Source organism: Temnothorax longispinosus, chromosome 9 (genome assembly GCF_030848805.1).
Source record: "Temnothorax longispinosus isolate EJ_2023e chromosome 9, Tlon_JGU_v1, whole genome shotgun sequence".
Lineage (NCBI taxonomy): Eukaryota > Metazoa > Arthropoda > Insecta > Hymenoptera > Formicidae > Temnothorax > Temnothorax longispinosus.
This window is the reverse complement of record NC_092366.1, coordinates 15,244,221-15,266,596: the sequence shown is the minus strand read 5'-3', so window position 1 is coordinate 15,266,596 and position 22,376 is coordinate 15,244,221. Positions and strand designations below refer to the sequence as shown.

At 44.7% G+C, this 22,376-nt stretch overlaps 1 protein-coding gene across 1 annotated transcript in view; it reads right to left on the bottom strand.

The window, feature by feature from the left end:
* Positions 1–22,376, bottom strand: part of Hth (Meis homeobox homothorax) — a 136,075-nt gene that overhangs the window by 15,477 nt on the left and 98,222 nt on the right. Inside the window, exon 7 of the mRNA XM_071787304.1 lies at positions 12,574–12,703. Within this exon, the coding sequence (XP_071643405.1) occupies positions 12,574–12,703 (130 nt within the window). The remainder of the gene's footprint in view (positions 1–12,573; positions 12,704–22,376) is intronic.

Below are 22,376 nucleotides of genomic sequence, written 5' to 3'. Positions count from 1 at the left end.
CTCGTTCCTCCTACGCGTCGCGTCGTGAGTCACGCTCTATATTTAGAGGCTCGTAGAGCGCGTATCCCGCGCTCATACGCGCTCTCGCATCGTTCAGGCATCGCAAAAATATGTCACGCTCGTCTTTATATCTGCGACGGGCCCGCAGGATGATGCGTCTTTTATCCTTCGCGATGTGTGGTCCGCTGCGTAAACCCGTTCCAACGGCCGACCTCCATACGGTGCGTCGCGGCGCGGCGCGGCGCGGCGCTTCTTCTCGTTAGGAGCCTCAGCCGAAGTATTTTTGATTTGCGCGTTTGATTTAATATTGAACACACAATTTTAAATCCGAATTGCCATTTTAGTCTATACCTTTGCAAGAGTCACAAAATCGAGTCACAATTAGCCCATCTTACACTTAATATATTTATCGTAAAATAATTTATTCTTGTATCAGAAAAGAAGAGAGAGAGAGAGAGAGAGAGAGAGAGAGATTATTTGCACAAACGAAATATCATCCCGCGAATTCTCAATCCGAAGCCAAAAACAATGGTAATCGCACAAGTGGTCGGAAAGCGCTTCTTTCGTCGCCTCTATGAACGGAGGACACAAGAAGAATACCAAAGCCGCGCATTTAAAGCCAGAACGCCGCGCGTAAAGGAACAATGGCTGAAACGACGAGGGGAGGAGGAGGGGTGTGTTATACCACGCTCCACGCGGGTGGATAGGGTGGCTTTAGAGGCGAACGGCGTGACAACCCCTCTTTCTCGTCACGGCAAAGTTTCATCACCGCCACGACGCAAACTCATTCCCAACCCCTCCGGCTGAACTTCGACCAACAACTTCGGGTCTCCTCGTTTATTCCGGGTGACTGCATTTTCGTTCCATCGTGCGCGCACGGGATTGTCCTCTCCTCTTCTCCACTCGTGTCTTCCTCTTGCTTTCACCGCCTGCTACCCTCACCGATCTCCTCGTTCGTCCTCCCTCTCTCTCTCTCTCTCTCTCTCTCTCTCTCTCTCGTCAACTGCCACATACATTTCAACCGACACCACGACATGCTCTTTAGAAAATCGAGCGTTCTCGATAAAATCAGGACCTTTTCAAAACGCAAATTATCCTCATTTCCGTATCCGGCAAGCTGAGATCGTTTCGCAATTACAACAAATCTTGACTGATCTGTAATTCACACATTGTCAAAACTATCCTAAAAATTTTCTCCCGATTAGATCTCTGAAATTGGAGACCGGTGCCGTCTTCATTTAGTACGCGGTAAGAACATTTGCGCGCAAAATGCGAAGTCGAGTAGCTAGAAAGGGTCTACAAGAGTTTGAAAGCTGGCTGAAGGGTCCGATGGGAAAGCACGAAATAGGATGAAGAAGAGGAAGGAAAGCGAGAGAGAGCCGAAGACGATCATTCGCGCGCGCGATGGGCGGTAAAAGGGTGCGCGGAAAGGAAGATGTTAGGAGCAAGGGAAGAATTAGCTAATGGCGCACGATGAATCCGTAATGGGTTTGCGCTGTTCCCGGCGCCGCATCGGGATTTGAACGAGTTCGCTCGCTCGCTCGCCCATCCTCGCGACGTAGAAAGCCGTGGAAGGACTGCCGAGGAAGCAGCAGCCATCGAGTCGACGCCACGCGTAGGCGAGAGGGAAGATACGTAGTGCACGCTGGGGCGTGTAATACCCCAAGGAATGCAGAGAGAAGATGGAAGTACAGATAGGAAAGCGCTCGTCGGAAGTCGAGGGCGCGAGGGGGAGAGAGAGAAAAAGGGAGACACCGGCAAAAGGGGTAGCCGCCACCGAAAATTCGAGCGGCGAGAGGTGAATCCTTGAAGGAACTTACGAGATTCTCAAACTCCGCTAGAACGAAATGATATTTGTGGCCGAGAAGTGCAATTTCTTTCACGTTCTATCCTATCGCGATCGCGATCGCGAAATTCGCGCTTGGATATGATAAAACAGATTGCCAAATAGTTTCTGTGTATAAGAGATATGTGTACAAGAGAGGCACAATTTTACTCGAAAAAGCTATGATTTATTTCCCGCAAATAAAAATAAAAAATAAGATGTGTAAAATTCAATTTCGTTTATCTGAATGTATAACGCCCAAACTATATTTATCAATAGCGCGTCGTTGAATAGTGAGACGTTCACTCTCAAGTCACTTGATCATTGCGGCCTATCATGCAAATGTGCCGCGCGACGATTTGTGCAGGGAACCCGCGTCCTCAAACAGCGGTAATCGGGACGAAGCAGCGACCCTGGCCGAATTCCTCATCGGGACATCGCGTCGTTCGCCAACTAACTGCGCCTCGCCGCGCCAAAGCGTATTACGAGCTTTAAGTGACACGAGAACGGCGCGTTTTACGCGCCATACGGTACCGCGCGATGTTATCGTCCGAGAGGAACATATTCTTCCCCGGCTGATCCTTAGGCACCAAACGGCGGGAGTCGTGCCCGTTAGTCCTCGGCGCGGAAGAGTGTCTCGTAAGGATAAGATTTTACTGCCACCGCGGGCATAAAGTCCAGAAGAATACGTTTCGACGAGGCGTCACGTGAGATTCCCCCTCGGGGGACCGGAGCGATTTACGAGCATTGTCGTGGATAGGAAAGGCGAGAGACGAAGCGAGACAAGCTGAGCGCGGCTCCGAGATCGACGAAATCGCGACAAAGTTGCTCGTACGATTCCGATTCCTCGTTGCATAAATCTCCATATCGCGACACGCGCGTGCCTAGCAAAAAAGCTGATTAGCAAAAGAGGACAGTGAGCTGTCGAGCGATCTATAAACGATCTAAAGAGTAAAGGTCGCCTGTTCGCGATTAAATAACGTAGATTTTCGGGTTTCAGATTTCGACGCTCGTTAAGTTTTTTTATGGGCCACAACGCATTTAGGACCGCCGTAGTATCCAAGCTACTATGTTATTATTTTCTGACATGCGACATTTATCGAAGATGTAAATCGTGAACGCAGTTCGTACGGTTGCGTGCTTTTCGGCATTTTCTTTTTATTAAAACTAATGATCATCGTCGCTAACTCGCATCGCTTGCTTGACGGATGTTATAAGGACTATTTCTCTTCTTATTCTTTTTCTGGAGGAGAATGGATATATTTCTATGAAATTTGCGGAAATTCTGCAACACACCGAATAATGACTCGGGGATAGTCGCATGGGCATTAATTTAGGACTGAACAGCTTTCTTTCGTACCGCGTGCACAATAAAGAATGTTCGGGGAACCCGAGCTAAAGTGTCTTTTCAGGAGTGTATCGACGCTGATTGGCTTTCGTGGCAGACTTTCGTGGTAATTCGTGGCTGATCTACTAACCGGCTGACAGGAAGGAAAGAATCTCGGTGTTTCCCAGAAGACAATCAAAGGAGCTCCGGCGCGACGTGGCGGCGTGGCCGAGCCATTTGGGCATGACGAGAGACTTAAAAAATACAAACTACGTCAATACGCACGCGAGCCGACTACTAGGGACAGACCCGGCTGGTTTGGGTTATCTTACGTGCTCCGAACAGCTGTCGGACAGAGGTGCTCAACCGCGACGATGTAAATTCCATATGCATCAAACGTGATTAGAGCTGCGTCTCTCCCTGCCATTGATTCGAAATCACTTTTCATTCGCACAACGACGCTAGATGCTAGATCTATGCCGAATTGACAGTGAAATATTGAGCGAATCTTCATTTCTTCGGAGATTATCCGAACAAAGCGAAGAAAAATATAATATACACTACGCGCGGTTAAAGTCGATCCGCCAGCGTCTTCTCCCTCTCTCTGGCGTCTCTTCCTCGCTTCCTACTTGATAAACAGGAATGCCGTATATCCTTTATTTACCGTATATAGTCTCGCGTGATGGACATGCGTTGCTACCAACCGAAGAAAATTTACTGCATGCAATGAACCGGCTGTAACCCTTCCCTCTACCGCTCTGCCGCAATCGCTGCCTCCTCCTTCGCGCCGATACAGTATCGGTAACGGCGCGAGGCTGACTCTCCGAGAGTGACGGGCGCGCAACTCGCATTATTCATTATAACACTTTCGACAAGTCGTATTTTTGATACACAGACCGGCTCCCTCTGACCCGTTACTTCCCGATACAACGTTCTCCGATGCTCGTTGCTTCCGAAGCACGCAACAATCTCAATAAGGAAAACGCTCCTCGACAAATGCATGAATAAACAAACGCGGAAAAAATGTGATACTTCATTAAATTATTTCTTAACGAAAGTCGTGCACAGAGATTGGTTCATCGATTCATTTTTATCGTCAAAATTACAGTTTATATCAAAATGTTGCGTAAATCATCTTCCCTGCCTATCCCCTCCTCTTTTTCTTTGTAAATATATAAAAACATATAAAAATTCCTTACTTGGTCCGACATCGCGCATCGTATTAGATAAGATATGTATTTCTTTTCGTTATTTTTTCATATTAATTGCAACCGATGGAAGCTCTCGATCATTAACTTTCGACGTATATCCGAGTATTACCTGATGCAATGCAAGAAAAGGAAATAGAACGATGAGATATTAACGAGGGAAAAGTAAAAAAAAAGGAAGAAGCGTGCATCGCCTCTACCAGCAGAAAATTTACGATCGGCTCTCGTCAACACCTCGGGGGTTCCGCAGGAACGGCAAAAAAAGGTGTTTCCGATAAACTGGTACCGGCGAACTACGGCGTATGACTACATCGTGAGAAACGATAAGCCTCATGCTCCGAGACCGAAAGTGTACGTACACATATCTCGAAGCGCTACAAAGCGTAATTAATGTCGTGTTAGAGTTATAAGATTTCCGACGGCCCGATAACGGTTGACGAATGGCCTCGAGAAAGAATCGGAACGTCCCCGCGAGTAACGTGAACTTTCGCGATAAAACGGGAGATTCTCGCGAAATGGTTTATCGTTGCATTGTCATCGCGGACATAGCAGACTGCAAATTGTCATTGGTCAGTCAATTGCGTCAACTTATATACGCAAAACGTTATTTCGACAAATACAATAATAAATATATCGTAAGATTTAATACCCTATCTCTGTCGCATATCAGTTTTTGATAATTTCTTCAATTTTTGTATTATTAATATTTATTTCTAAAACAGAGATCGAAAGCTCTCTATCGTTAAAGCCTTGTCAAGGAAATACGTAATAACGTTTCCATGCAAATTTCTCGAGAGCCTTCGCGCTTATGAAACGCCAAAGCGTGTATCTGTCGATCGTGAAACGCATTATCGATCACCGGTTTTGCAATCGCTCCTGTGGTTCGCCTCAGTGGAGAAGGATCTCGCGTGCGATTCCCTGGATTCGTGCACGCTCCACCGAGCCCGGTAATACGCCTCCGAATCGCGTAATAAAAATGCGCACGCTCGATGAAAAGCTGACGGTGCGCGAGAGAGAATTGCAGCTGAAATCGACACAGGCCGAGCGGGGAGCGTTTGATAATGCGGCCATCGATAGCCCGACTAGATTTGGCAATCGTGCGTAATTGCGCCGATATTTCACATAAGCCGCTTAATTGATTTTTCTGCGGGCCGCGCGTAGCGCTCGCGCACGTGAGAGATAAAGAGAGACAGAGAGAGAAAGAGGATTGAATTTACGACTATTTTTAAATCACCCGGAATATACCGACGTTTATTAGGATGCCGATGAAACGAGGTAGAGAGGTAAATATCCTGAAATTTGCTCTTGGCGAACGGCCAATAAATAATATTGCGTGCGCTAATTTGTTTTTGTTGATTGCCGCTACGATTATTTACACACATTGGAAATATACAGGAAAATAAATGCAAAAAATGAAACTCACTTCGATGCGCGCAAGTATATATGCAATGTAAAACATTGTCCGTAATTTAATTAGCCTATCTGCGTTTAATAAACCCGGATATTTTAGCTAACACTCTGGCGGAACGAGGAATTGTGGATGTGTCTTTCGAATAGCGAAATTTCTGTCTATTATATTATACGGCATTACATTACGATCGAGTGTGTTCGTCGAGTCCGACCTGTGGCTTTATCGTTATCCGTTACTCAAAGAATTAATCGACCAGATGGTGAACGTCTCGTTTCCAATTTACGGCGCTGCAGTTGCGGCGGCTCGCTGACGTAGGTTTCGCCTATCGGATGGGACAGATAAGGAAATTTTTTTTTCTGCGGTCAAGCCTGGTCAAGCCAGACCGGAGCACCACTACCAAGAATCGACCGGGAAAGAAGATAACGACGAATAACGCGCTCGGCGCGCGAGCGAGCAGTCGCTCAAATCAATGAACTCTGACAAGTCACCATTTGGTAGAAACGCGGTTGCGCGGTCGCAAAAATTACGGAGATTAGAGGCATAGTAAACAATAATATTAATGAGAGAGTGCCAGCCGCGCTGTCACGTCCGCAGTTACAAACCGTCCCGAGAGCCATCGATGCCCCGCGCGCTCGCGCACGCGCGCGCGCGAGTGACACGAGTTTATTATTCATTAACATGCCAATTAACTTCGGTATCGCGGTATTCGGCCTCGGTCTCTCTCTCTCTCCCCCCCTGCCTCCGGCTGCGTCTCATAAACTTTGTACACGACGTGTCGTTGCAAGCGCGATCGATGTCGTTGCAAATGTACACATTTCATAATTTAATCGCTTCCTGGTGCCATCTGCGCGCTATCGATCATTCGCGCGCGCAAGTTGAGAACCTCTCGCTGTTGCGGTTTCGATAATAATAAGGCGTATTACGCCAATTTCTGCAGTTGGGTCTCGGATGTTCCCAATTCGTAACGGGCCATTAAATCATTCAGTGTATGATTTGCCGTCGCGAAATGTAAGAATGTAATAATTGGTATTTTCGTTTAAATTATTTCCACTGAATTTAAAGAATAAATTACGGTAATTTATTTATCCAACATATCCAACATATGTCTCACGTACACTAGAAGAAATCTTCTTTTTCTATAAGAAAGAATTGCTTTTTATTTATATATGTAAAATCAGAAGCAAGCAAAAGTTTCCTGCCAAGCAACGGACAGATTCTTGGCCTCGTATTCGATGACATTTTACATAGGACTGAAACGTCCTCAGGATAAAAAAAAGGAGAAACAAGACGCAGAAGTTCGCAACATGAAGGCCTCATTATGCTGCGAGAAAGAGACGCTGCCGGAGGGACTAATGCGGGGGAGGAGAATGAGTTCTACGTAGAAGGGGGCAAAATGAGGGAAAAAAAACGCCACGGTCCGATAACCGACCGATACTCTCTCCGCCGCTCGCTGAAAACACAGAAAACAGAGAATCAACCTCATTACTTCTATCTCCCTCCTTCGATACCCCTTTCTCCTGCATCCGCTCCTCCATATAAGCCGATTTCCAGGAATTCCTCGTGATCTTTGGTCCCCGTACACGCTTTAACACGCTCACCCTTTTTCCCCCTCCCCTATTGCCAGCCCCCGTCGTCACTTTGCCTCTTTCTTCTTCGACCGACACACGCCCGATAGTTGTCAGAAAACGAGGGATATCTAATTCCTTTTCTCCTTTTCTCACTCTCCCTTTCCGCGCATGATGGAGGAAAGGAGAGAACAATCGAGAGGCGAGAAAAAGTCAAGACGGTAGAGACCAAGTCCGACGAACCGTCGATTAAGGATCTCTCGAAAGGCACGAAAAGTCGAAGATTGTTACGAAGGGACAGTCGTCGGTTGACAGGACCCGGTTCCGAATCGAAAGACCCAATCTGCTCGAAAGTGTTCGAATACGAAAAAAAAAGAGCGGAAGATTCTCTGTTTGCTTGTCGCTCGAGCGATAGTGCGTATTCCAAAGATAGAACGATCGATACCGGCACGAGATCGTTTCAGAGATGGTAAATCGTGTTCGAAGTGAGATGTTAATCGGCGGTGCTCCATTAACTTAACGAAAGGCTCTCGAAAAGATAACTCGACGCTGATATTCTACTCTCATTATATTGAGAATATAATGAGCCAAATCTTCTAGTTCCAACGTCATTTTTATTTCAATGTTTAAAGTAAGTAAACAAACTTTAATTTCATAACGCATTAATGTTTCAACATATTTTATCAACGCGTCTCTCTAAATGCTTTTGAAAACATATTCGCAGATTAGATAACAGATGATTTAAAACAACTGTCGTCATCTGCACAAAGTATGTTTAACGATCGTGCTACGTATTATACGTTTATGATCGTCGAGTGCGATATGATTAATGCAAAAATGAAAAAAAAAACCTATAGGCAAGCATCAATGCGTGGTAGGAAACGAAACATTGTCGCTCCTTTTGGAAAAAGAGGGAGCGGGCATATTTGGTCAGCAAGGTGAAGAAGGGAATTAACGTTCGTACTTCGTACGTTGGCGAAAAACAAAAGTATCGCGGGGTATCGCACGCGAGATAAATTTTACGAGAGCCGCCACGACTGTCGCCGTATGTGCCGGTATATTTACCTCGTTCATAACACACGGCGCGCATAGTTCCTCGACGGCCGTGTATCGCGATCGGTCAGCCAGGCCAGGAGATAGAATCTTTTATAACCACTGCGCGAGGAGGAACGTGTTTATATCCGCGAGCGATTGCGACACGATATGTTAATGCCCCGAGCCGTCCTCTTCCCACGTATCGGCGCGACGCGAACGGCGCGCGTTTCCAGCCCCGTTCTGGAAAACATTCCGCGGGCTTGACACACGTGACGTCTCCATCGAAGCTTTCATGAAAGTGTCGCTTGGACGATGGATGAGGCGACATAAATGTCGTGCGGCGGTGAACATTTAAAAAAACGAATGTCAAATGTATCGCTCGCATTCTGATTTTTATTGTACGTATGTCCATTGATCTAGAATAAATGTGTGATGTGTACCACTTTATATCTCTCTTAAGCGATACTCGCGGTTCCGAACCAAACTCATAATAACTTTTTCCAAGCGGTATTTCCGAAAGTACATGAACGATTCGAAAATTTTGTCAGTTATCGCCAAAGCAACAATTAGCGCCGACAATTTCCTGTACAATACGATGTATCGCCGGAGAATTTGGAGAAACGTTTGCTCGCGAGCTATAGCACGGAAAACCACCGCGTGATTGTCGTTCAACGAATGATGGAATACAAATTAGGTCCGCCGATGATGTTGTTGTCAGTCATCGCGAAGGTGGGAGAGGCGACCGAAAAAAAAAGGACGTCCATGATGATATCTCGCGGCAAACAAGCTGGCACGTTAATGAGGACCCGCACAGTGCGAAGGAAGGGACGAAAAGAACCGAAGAACCGAATAGAACGAAAGGGGGAAAGGGGAAAACGAATCGAGCAAATACCGCGTCGTACGATGACAACCCCGGATGTGTCGATAGTATCTCGACATTAAGTAACCAGCCAACGCAAGTAACTCGCGCTGTATATACAAGTAAGGAAGTCTATATGCCTCAATATTCGCCATTTACGGAGGGGTAAAACTCTTAAAGAAGATTGAGCAACCTAAACAATTGCCCATCTTATCGTGTTGCACAGATGCAACCATCGATATTCTTATGTAATACTTTAAGATTGCAGCTCTTTATTTTTGCATTTAATAATGCAATTGGTTGTTTTGTAAAAAATTTGCGAATTTCACGGTATTACATCAACATTAGTTTCTTCATGAATTATTCTCGTTTCAATTTAGTCGTCAAAAATAAATTTATCAATAAGTCTTGAAACATAGGTCACAGTACTTGTAAAACGATAATTTGTTGGTTTAGAAATCGATCAGAAGAGTAGCGTCGTCTCTGTTTATCGAAGATGAATCGATTCGTTGTATCATTTAACGACATTTCGGAGCGCATTTACACGACGCGAGGCGGCGATGTAAGCGATTATTCGTCGCGATTGTTAATGTATTCGACACTCGTATCGTTTCCTCACTTCTCGAAGCCCGCGGACGTGCTCTCACGTTAATGACGTACACGTACGTGCAGCGTTGCAATTGGAAAGAGATACGAGATATGCGACGCGACATAATGGATATAGCGATGCATCGCAAGTTCTTCCGATTTTTGTGTACACCATAGAATTTTCCTACCAAATACAATTAAAATTCATGCGTGTATATACACGTGTCGCGATATCGAGAACGAAAATATCGTGTCGCGCAAGATCTAATAATTTAATCTAATCTGATAATAATTCAACATCTAATCGATAATTACGAATGTCTCGCTGGTGTTATCATACGACTATAATTTATGTTGACAGGTGCGATTTGCCTAAGCTCGATTATATTTCCGCTTCTAATGTATGTCAATTATGTTATTTTAGCATCTTTAATTGGTTACATGCCATTAAATTAAAACGACATGTGCATCTACGTTCGTCACTTCCGCGCATACTCCCGTTTTATAAAAAGGATAATTTACATTTCCGAGGCGTCGAGAGTATAGCCTATCGGATCGCGCTTACATAAGAAAACAGAACGACCGCGATGAGGAGAGCGTATCTCACGGACGCGTTTTCCAAACGCGCGCTATCGTCGCTTGGTGAAAGCGCCGATTGCGGATTATCATGTTCCTGTCGCTGTGCAGGAGAACCATCAATTTTTTTCTCTCTCTCTCTCTCTCTCTCTCTCTGTCTCTCTCGCGATCTCGCGTGCGTCAACGGCTATACGCTTTCTATAGCGGCCACGTGCGAAACTCTTGGGTTCTACGCTCTCTCACGACAGATCTCGCGCGCGGAGATTGATATCTGGTCACGAACTAGCTGTAACCCGTACGCGCGATACACGCACGCTCAATTCGCGGATATTAAATCTGAAGATGACTTAACATTGTTGGATTGTGTACTATATACGGGAGAGCGAAGAAAATTTCTGTCTTCAGAGGACTTCTCAACCGGTAGGAAAATAATGATGTATGACATATTAGGCAATATTATTTTCTCTCTCTTACAAAATTCGTTCCCTTGTACGCTCCTAAATTTGTAATTAAATGTTCAGAAACATTCGTAAATGCCGTCGGCACGCGAAATTTCCATTAGGCGATATCATTACCGCGGGAATGAGAATTGGCCAATGTTATTTTGTAATTTGGAAGTAGCGGGAAGATTGTCCTACCTTCAGTATTTCTTCATTCCGAAATAACGACGTAAGAACGATAGCGATCTAATGATCATACGTATATGATCGTATAATTCTAAACCTTGGAGAGCATATTGCTTTCTAAAAACATTAATTTGAATCACTTATGCTTATGATAAACGATTAGGCCGTTCACCTTACGAGTTCGCAAGAGTCGCGAACTTGTACGACTAAGTACTTGGCGGAATTAAAAGGACGGTCGGCACGCGTGCTGAAAGAAACTCGCGCGCGAGGCCCTCGTCAACATTTTTCCGCGACAAATCTCGCGGCGGCAGATTCGTATCTCGTCACGAAATGGCCGTTGCACGCGCTCCATTTGCATCGTCGAACATTACCGGCAACGACGAAGATGCAACGAGACTGCTTCTTAACTCGTAGCGTTTACGCGGCACCATTTCAGAAGCCGCACCATTCATTATTCCCTCATTTTCTCTCGTTCCCTCTTTCTTCGATTATCAGCGGTCATCGGTCTCTTCTTCTCGCCCAATCCTTCTCGTTCGGCGAGATAGTCCGCGCTTATGATTGTTATTGATCAACCGTTTTGTTTCTCGCCCCTATGCACGTATGTATGTGCGTGCACGCCCGGCCGAACTGGCACGCCACGCGGCACTATAATGTTGGCACGACAGAACAAATATAGAGAATGGCGGACCTTAATGAATCTTTATGGGATGATGTCGTGAACTTGTATACCCTCCCGGTGACTGACTGAACCCGGTCGCGTTAACCATTGGCGCGGCTCGTTCGCCACTATCCAACTTTTCCTTCGACGAACGTTCTCAATACTGCGCGCTAACGGTAGAATAAATCGTAGAAGATACAGAGAAATATATTTTTCGTTATCACGTCGTAGTATAACAGGCAATGAAATGCCTTTCTGCAATGAAATATTCGTGCAAATACAATGGAACTGAAAAGTGATCTTATATCACGCCTCTAGCTTTAGAAAAAACGTTAGTTGCTCAAAGAAATAAAACATAATAATTTATCGTTGTGCAACAATATTCTCATTGACTACGCCAATGCGACGAGCTGCTCATTAGGCTCGACGGTGGCTTCGCCGCAAGTTTGATGGTGTAGACACTCGCGTCCGTGTTCGTAAAATTTGAAGGGGGTGTAGAAGGGGGGGGGGGGGTCCGTGGGGTCCCAACTAGCCGCGCGTCTTGATTGTCATCAACTCGTTGCTCGTCGCGTGATATTGTCATTAGCCTGCCTAGCCGTCGTCACCCGCGCGAGTGTCCGTGCCTGGACGTGCGTTTCTCGCCTCGCGCGCGGAAAAGACCTACTTTAAGTCCTATCGATCCGTCGTCCACGACCAATCGATCCGAAAATTCTTTATAGTCTCGTCACCTACGCGCACGTGTAATTTATGACAGGACGCGACTTTTACACCCAACATTAATATATTTGGAAACAGGCAACTGCGTTCACCATTAAAAATAAATTATAAATACAATGCAAATAAAATAATTATTTCGGTATATTACGTATATTTTCTTTTTAATAATCGAACTTACCTGGGTCCGATGAGTCAAGGCTGGCTGGCGCTTGCTGGCTGAGGGGACCGGGTGTACCACCACTTCCGGGGCTACGGGCGTCGTCGTTAGCACCCGCGCCGGGATACGAAAGCGACGAGGAAGGCGGCCTCTGTAATGCAGAAAAGATCGCAAATTAACTTACGGTTTTTATATCTTGATGAATTTTTTTATTCGCATTTTTAAATCTATGTTTTGCAAATATTCATTCCGCGGATTTATCGCATTTTCTTTTACTTCTTTACCCTTTCTTAATATTAATTACACAGGACACATCAATATCGATTTAGGTAAAAAGGAAGATTTCAATTTTTAAAACCGATCACCATCCATTGCGAAATAATATCGTTTTTATATATTATTTTTGCTTTTGATACTTTTGTTTTATTTAAATAACAATATCTGGCTTGTGAAGCGCGTGTCATGTTAACGTGCGTCGGGAATTTTTTTCGTTATCTACGCTGAACACGCGCGTACATATACAAGGCATTTCTAACTCTTCTTTTCAATCGCAGACACCACATAAATACTGCAAACAACATGTAAAAACAACGTGATCGACTGATCGAGCACTCGACTTTTTGAATGAGACAGAATTAAAATTAATGGCCATTTACGATGCGCTTTTCGGTATACTCGACGAAATAACGTTAATTTCATATGACTCCACGAAACATGTAACATTCACCAAATTAAAGTATAATGTTACATTTAAACCATTTTTATTATCGAGCATTCCAAAATACATCGCGAAATAGAACGTCTCGTCATCGGCAGTTAATTTTTAATGATTTTGTTTAATAATATACTCTTCAAATTTTCACGATTTCTCGCAGACACCCCGTACACGGACCATTGATGATCGCGCGCGCGTCAGACCGATTTCGATCTCGATTAAAGACGGAGCACACGTATCTCTCCACGAAAATGCTGCCGGCATACCTAAATGATTCGGGGGAGCCCGACAGGACGCGCACGACTTACGAATCAACGGATTTACTTGGGAGAAGTCGCGCGCGCGACGAATGTCCGCCGTAAATATTCAATCGTTTATTCCGTAGGTGTAGCCGTGTGATAATGACGCTCGTAGAGAATCTCCCGCCGTAGGAGGAAAGAAACGAGACGTCTGCGGATCCGCGTCGAGACACGCGCGGAATTACTTTCGCGTGCGAAACGTAAAGTTTGTTTTGTGAATCAGTTCTCGACGGCAATGTGCACAAAGCGCCGTACGTAAATACATGAATGTGCACGGTTAGTTTTGGTTTTGAATAGAAATTACCGATGAGCGAAATGAATGAGAAAATGTTTTAGATTATTGATGAGTGTACATGAATGAGATTTTCGTAGGATCGCAGAGAAAAAGAAAATATCGATGAGTTCAACCAACTTCCCTCCTCCCCCCCTTGGCACGAATTACTTGGCAGTATATGAATAACAAATCGTAGATCAATCCAAAGCAATTCGTTGCTTCCCGCTAATGTATTTCGAAGTGTTATTACGGCCACGGGATAAGCGGGCGACGGGAGCATTCATTGAATGATTCTTCATAACGATCGTACAAACGATGAACTTTTCAGGGTCACTGACTTTATTTTTCGAGCACAGATTCGCGTGCGCGAATTTTTCCGCTCAAATAATGTATCAAATAATCCTAATAACGATTATTTTGAAACCAACTTTTCGTACTTTTTATAAAACGTATCTAAAAAAAGGTGTTTGTGAGTTTATTGATCTCGTCCCGGAGGTTGAAGGGCAAGAATTTGAAGCAGACGACGAATCTCTCGATATCACGAAGCGAAATGTCTGGGTATATCAAGTCTGGCCAGGCAACAATGAGTGACAGCTACTCCCACATGCTGTCATAAGCGTCATCTTCGCGATAATATACCGACCCGCTCTCTCCCTCGATTGCCTGCTCTGGTATCTCGTCTGAAATCGTTACACGGTCAACTCTAGAGAATCTGCTAGAGCAGAGACGCGTCACGTGAATTTATTGGTTTACAGGAGCCGGCATGTGTGTGAACGGACATTTTGATAAAATTTATGCGAAATATAACAAATAAGCCACAAAAGTATTTATAATTGCATATTATATATTGCTAGAGTTTTTGTAAATAAGAACAAAAAATAACTGTTGTAACAAAACTAATGTATATTATTTGATAGGATAAAGATATATGCTTTCAGCTTCAAGAAAATGAAAAAATATGCAAATTTTTTTTTATTTTATGTGTTTATTTTAAGAGCTAATAGAGCTTAAATTTTCGAATAAAAAAAACGAAAATGACTGGCTCGAAGGACTAAAAAAATGTAATTTGAATGAAATATACGAGCACGTGAACGTTCTTATGTAATGATAATTCACGAAGAAATTTACATGAAATAATTAAGCGAAGACTTTCTTGTCACAGGAAATCTCAGGCAGGAACACAATGGGCATGAAATGAGAAGTCACTGTTTGATCTGACTAATTACTCACGATTCTTGAATGCCTATTTGCTTAGGGATGCCGATAGATTGCACGAGCAAGTAAATACGAGAGTGGTAACGAGTAAGGGGACATTAATAATGCATCGGTCGTCGCCGGACCGTTTCCTACTGGCATCCAACGCAAAACGAGGGATCATGGTTGTCAAGGCGGATAATCTGCCGACCGTGCTTACAATAATTGGCCGAACGACATCGTTTCAATAAGACTACCTCGAAGAAGGTCGCGTCTAATTAATCCAAAAGTCGCGTGCGATAGCTGCGGGAATTCTTAAGCGATTTCTCAGACATTATAATGACATCGTCAAATTTTGCACTAAAATCATGTGAAGTGAATACATCGCGATTAACGCTAATTATCGGGGAATCCGGGATAAATATTCTCATAAAATTATCATCCAGTCAACAAACTTCGGTCGTATGATGAAATCTGTGTGTAGTGAAGCTGTTTACGTCGCGTTTAGAGAGACGTGGCTCACGGTATACCTCCAAAGCTGACGTCACTTCCTACTAAAGGCTGAATCGCCGTTTTTTAAGTGGCCAGTAGGGTCCACCGCGTGACTCGTGTCGATGCAATGATAAACGGTTAACGGGTCGACGAGCTACGCGCTCTTGTTCCACGTCGTTGCCTCTCGCTCGCACGTACGTGTCCCGTTCGTCCCGCGTCTCCGTTTGTATCTGCCAGTCTACTACGGGCACTCTTAAAGCGTAATTCGACAAACCGGATGTCTGGCCTGCCCCTTAAATAAATCAGTTGCCCGCATCTCATATTCCACCCCCGCTCGTTTATACCGTACGTTTCCTTCCCGTTGAGGGAAAAATGTCTCTTCGAAACCACGAGAATGCGTCCTTGAGAGGAAGCAATAGTCATCGAGGCACCCCTCGAAGGAGCGATCTTACGAAATTTACGCGAAGGCGGAAAAGCGAAATCTCGAAGACCGAGTAACGGCATTAGGCAATATCGGTTTGCGCTCTGACGCATTCCCCCCATTGTTGAGGCCATCATTACGATATGAAATGTCTCATGGAATGCGTAATATCCCCATACGAAACGTTTCGTGCGAGCGCGAGGCGATTGGAATCGGGAATCGCTCGTGATATTCGCCCGTAAAGCATAACCGACGCGCGTTCACTGTCATCCTCATGCGGACGATAAATTACGATCGCTTATCGAAGTGGCGCATGCATCACATGCGTATTCGGTGATTTGAAGCATGACACTTTGCGCGGAATCGCATGGTGATCGCGAAGGAAACTTAACTTATTATCGCGAATCACGCTTTTGAATCATTGTACGTACGTATTAATTGACCGTCGTAACATAATGCCATATAATTATGTAATTAGAGGCCAAGCATTAGTCTCGCTGACTGGTTTACGGGCGAGATACGTAAATCTCGGCAATTAATTTATTGGTGCTCAAGAGCTCGAGAGGAAGCTGAGAGAACAAGACATAAACGAGACGGACGGGCGCGATAAAGATGGAGAAACTAGCGGATCCACGTCGGAGAGAGGGGCAGAGGCTGGAAGAGACTGGACAGAGACGGCGATAGATTATGGAGGTAAGGCAGCACATTGTAAGTATGCCCATCGGACCCAGATCGAGAATCTCTGCCTTCTTAGTCGTTCCGCAGAGCGGGATGAGAGCGGAATAGAAACGAAGGCGAGAGAGAGAGAAGGAGAGAAAGAAAGAAAGAGAAAGAGAGCAGGTAAAAAAGAGACAGAGAGATGAATTCAAAAGAAAGAGACAGAGGAGAGAAAGAGAAGAAAGTCTTCTAAGTCTCTGTTCTGTGTAGTCTTGAATTTCTCGACGATACCGGCGGGCGTATATAGGGATCATAAATTACGATTTATTGCAGTGGCAGCGCCTCCGCTCGCTGGATTATCTTACCGTTATGTCAGCACGCTACAATTATATTTACATTTCCTTCGTAATGGAATATCATGCCGGCATCGTAACCGTCCAGCCGCGAACTAATCGAGACATATCCGAGATGGATTTTCAAGGTAGCTGAGCTGTCCGCCACAGAAAGTTGTCGACTTAGTGATTGCCCTTAAGGCATCGCGGCGAAAGAAAAATCGACAAATTGTCCAAACGTCCAAATCGATACAAAACCACCATGATAATTTCATCGTGTTTCTCAAAAATAACACATATTTGACATCGAGCAAAAAAGTCACGTGTACTCGAATAATTTTGACCAGAAAGCTTTACCTTCTTCTATCAATCATATTCGGATTGAAAACGTTAACATTTTTCATAACGAATTTATGGCGTAAAGGAGTACAAAAGTGCACCGTAGGTGGGACTAGAGGCCGTACCAACCACATATAGCCACAAGTTTCGAACGATTAAATGGCCACGAGTTTAGGCCTTAACAAGGTGTACACCTGACCGGGGAATGATTTTAAAACGGTCGTATAAACGAAACAAATTTATAGCTGCTGAGATGAGGGGGAAGGCGAGGGAGACGAGTGAGAACGAGACGGGCAGCAGCCTGTTTTGGAGCTCCGGCTCAGTGTCCGTCTCCTTTCACGGGATGAACGCACGAGTGAGCGACGTGTTAGGTACAACACGGAGGAGAAGACGACCGGCCGGTCATAAATATGGAATCCGGGTATTTGGCGCGTTGTCAATAAAACGAAATCCAGATTCGTGCTGTTGCTTTTACGACTCCTACTGCATCCATCGTTTTTGGCTGCTGCCACGGCGCGGCGACGCGTTATCGGAAACACGTTCGCCACGAAAACGGGTTTCGGATTCCCGAATCAAAGCGCGAGCGACTAGGTTTCTACGTCGTAAAATTCCGCAAGATATTTGCGATATCGATTTTTTTCCAGAATATCCGATTACTTCTAGTGCGAAAGTATTCGATGACGATCGAAATACGCTGTGCCAGCGAATTTTACATATATAAGAGAAATCCATCGGAAGCATAGCTGGAGGTGATAAACAAGATATACTCGTAACTTACTGTAAAGTAAATAAAATGATGTAACGGTTGAATACATGAATAATGTATTAGTACATAATACCTAATTTAGTTATTAACATAATTATAATCAAGATTAATTTCTAATTTGTATGCAATTAAGAGTAATCTCTTCAACGGGATTTAAACGTCAGTTTAAACGTCACAAAGAAAAAAACAGCTCGTGATAAATTCACTTCGGGTACTGGAACTATATGTCTCTACGGGAAAAGAGCCGAGTTTTTAGGTCAGAAAGATGCGAGGGGGAAGGAGAGAAGATCGGTTTAAGAGGCAAAGGGTCCAGCGAGAAGGAAAGAGGGCCCCGCACTCGACCAGCTGATGGATCTAATCAACATTCCTCCCTAATCACGATATAGTCTCTTCTCTTTCTCGGAGTATTCCCTGTACCTCTTCTCTTCACGTAAGAGCCTCTCGACTTCCCGAGTCTGTATATACAGTGCCTCTGCCTTTCGTTCTTTCGTGCGTTTCCCCGTCTCGCTCGCTCCCGCGCTCTCGTTCCCTCGGACTCGATGGAGATTCGCAGATGCGAGTCCACCTCTCGTTCCGCCATCGCCGCCGCCGCCGCCGCAGTCGTTTTAATTTAACCGCCGTATAAATTAGACTCCCAAATGATCGTCTACCTCAAAAAACCGCCGCGACCACGAAAAACCGGCAGCGCGCCGTAGGTGATCCGTATAGCTGACGAACAACCTTCTCCGAATCTTCGAGATTTACAACGCGGTAACGTGAATCCCCAGACGAGGAGATCTTGTACGGAGATCATCCGTTACATCCTCGAGAATTAATTAGTCCATGAATAACGTGCATCTCGGTCTTCCTATCGGAATTTTCTGTGCACTATATTTTATACATATGAAATTTGTATTTAAAGTGATGAATGGATATATGTAACTGAGTCGAGATATGGCATTTATAAATAAAACCACGTAAAATTATTCAGCGCCATCCATTAAATAGTTCTCGTATGAATTTCTTATTCGCGTCAACGTCACATTAATATTTACTTGCATCATTCAAATCAAATATTCAAATCAACTGTTCGAAGCATTGGAAGTATTAAAATCTGATTCAAACTCGTTTCACGTGGTTATCGAATACACTAACCGCATTTATCTTTCACATATATCATATATTGTCTTGCATCATAGCGTACATCAATATAGAGAAGTGGGAAAGAAGAGACGAGACGTAAAATAATTCCCGCGTATTAATGCAGGATCTCGAGGTGGACGCCGACTACATGTTACCAAACGCGGCGGGATTTTAATTCCCGTGCGTCGTCGATCTTTCCGCGGGGTTGTAAGGTTGCCGGAGGAAGAAGGTCCACGGCGCGGTGGGTTTGCGGGTGCCTGGCGATAACGGCAGGCAACGTATCGGCAACAACACCGTCGAAACCGGCAGCAACGGCCAGTTCACCGTACTATCGAGCTCGCTTCGTATCTAACGGCACGGTGGCGGCGTTCCTCGGCTAATTGGTTTCCCATGTTGCCTCCGCTCCCTCGGGATAAGACGGCTTTGCTCCGTCGACGAGTCTCCTCCGCCTCCTCCTCTTTCGCCTCGTCTCCTGCCGTTTCTTATGCCTCTTCTTTTCCCGATCTTTCTCATATACGGCGCTGACGACGTGTGTCCACTTTTCTCATCGGTGTTTTAAACTAGTCAGCTCAGCTAATCGTTATATGTGCTATCTACACATCTACTGCATTCGTATTTTATTTTAAATATTTGCTCGCAATTTTTAAAATAAATAACTTTTATTTAGCAGTTTTTATTTTCAACGGATTTCGCCGAGGTATGATGACGTTAATTGGGAAGATAAAAAGCTTGCATTTCTCTCTTTGAAAAAATTTACCTTGAAGGTCAAGGATAAAACCATTTGCGAGAGGGATTTCAATAAGATCTAGAGCAAATTTATACGCACACGCGTGCTGAGGGTAGCGCGTGCGTGTAGGATAAGCGAGCGGGGCGAAAGTGACGCTAACGATTGCCAAGAGGCAGCATCTTATCGTGAACTGCAATCGCATTAAGCGCGGACAGTGACACCCAAGTCCCGGCTGTGTGTATATAAACGTTCATTAGCGCGAAAAATAATCGAGGGTTTCGCGAGCATCGTGCAAAGAAAGAAGAGACCGGTCGTTAACGTTCCACGTTCGTTACCGGCGAAGATCTTCATGGTAGAGAACTTATTATTTTGGTAAATTGACTTTCGTGAAAACTGCCTTGACCACCTGGAATATATTCCATATTAAGTGAAACCGCTGATTCAGTTACGAATATTTGACGAAATATACAAGAGTCTGAAAATTTTGATATCACAACAACAGTACTCTTGAAGAGCAACGAAGGAGGATCTCAAATTTTGTAACTATAAAACGTCAATGATTTGTGAGAACCACTGTTCATAGCAAAGAGTAAGAAAGAGAGAACGAGAGAAGAAAGAGGAGAGAGAGAGAGAAATGAACCGGACGGACGAAGCCTTGATAGCGGCTGCTCTGCCCACATATGTTAACGCGTTCGCACAGGCATAGGCATCGCGTGACACACACTATGGCACGCACACGGCACGCACATAAACGAGGAAGGGACGTATTGACAGCGACGGTACTCGACCTGGAACCCACCGAAACGGTTTCGCCGTAGACACGTTTCGGGCCGACAGTAACGTTAACCAGGATCACGAATATTGGCATCACACAACTCGTCTAATCGCCCGCAAGTGCCCAGCCATCGAACAGAAATCGAACACGTAAAACAATCCAGAGAAGAAATGAATCCGAGGATCTGAGAGAAATAGGTTAGACGAATATTGACACTTTCCGAGGTTCAGACTTTCGAAATCGAGGAATGGGATCTCGCGCGAGCATGGAGAACATAATCCAAACTAATACTCTTATTTTTGTATGATGCGGCGTATGAGACCGGCGACAATGTGAAGGCTCTCGTCGTCCCTCGAGCGAGGGTGGATTCGATCCGAAGGCGTGATAAGACGAATTGGAAACCTCGTGACACGCGTACACGGGATATAGTCAGGTCTGTCAGTCGTTCTGTCCGTGTGTTACCGCACTTTGCGCAAGATACTCAGCGATTGCCACGCCCGTGTCACGAGTGCGCGCTTGATCGCGTAGCGTCAAGGGAGCAACGCGCGTCCCCTTTCTCGGAATATGGATCCATATCCGTAAACTTGCATCCATATTTAACAAGGTCGTCACACAGGCGCGAATCTTCGGCGCGGAGCGCCGAATGCAAATTCTTACAAAAGCTTTAGAGCAAGTCGAATGGTCCGTCAAAAGATACGCGGGAACCGCACGGATCCCCTCACATCCACGTACGTGCGTCCCACGTGTGCTGAAAAATGAAAGAACCCGCAAGAGATCCTCCGCGCTGCGGTGAATTCAAGCGATATTTCTCCGACAGACGTAGGTAAGCATAGGACGCGAGTCAGAGACAGGCGTAGCGCGCTACGAAAATATATCTTCGGTTGGAAACTCATCTTGAACAAATAATTCATTTTACATACAATTTCTCACGCATAGCTACGTTATTATAAACACAGTTTAAGAAACGGAATTGAAATACCTACTCAACTTGTGGAAGGAAAAAATGAGAAGCAAAAGATTCACATTTCATAGCTGTCATCAATAATTAATTGTTGCGATGAAATACGTGTTAACTTAGAACATAAACAATACTGGTAGGCACGAGCACGCCCCCGAGATACGCATCGGCAATCGATCATTATTCGTCCGTACGGTTAGTTACTGCGGCGAAGTAACGCGTCCGTATAATGAGACGCGGCCGTTGGAGAAGCTCGCTAATAATAACGCGCGCAATCAAGCGCTCGAGTTCGAGAGATGCCCGTTTCTATTGCCGGCATACAGGAAGAGGAGTTGGTCCAAAACTGTCCGCGTTCGACGCTGACCACACAACGTGTGGCCGTCAATGAATAGATCGACGTGCGAACGATATTTCACCCTCGATTTGCGCAAATTGGTCTTTAAGAGATATTGGCTCCCGGAACTGCGGACAATGGTGGCTGTTGCAGTAATTAATTACCAAGACGTTAAATTGTCTTATATCTTCAATATTATAAAAAAAAAGTTATTTATACAAAGACATAAATAAAGTGAACTCTATTTCATCTTCAATTTTATATATTAGTCTCGAATTTTGGAAATTAACCATAAGAAAAATAAAATCATAAGATTTTGTTTAAAGAGAATAAAATTCTTAACGTCGCGAATGGAAAATCACTTTGAGTCATAAATATCTGTGTCTACGTAAGACTGTGTCCGCAGACTTCCGTAATAA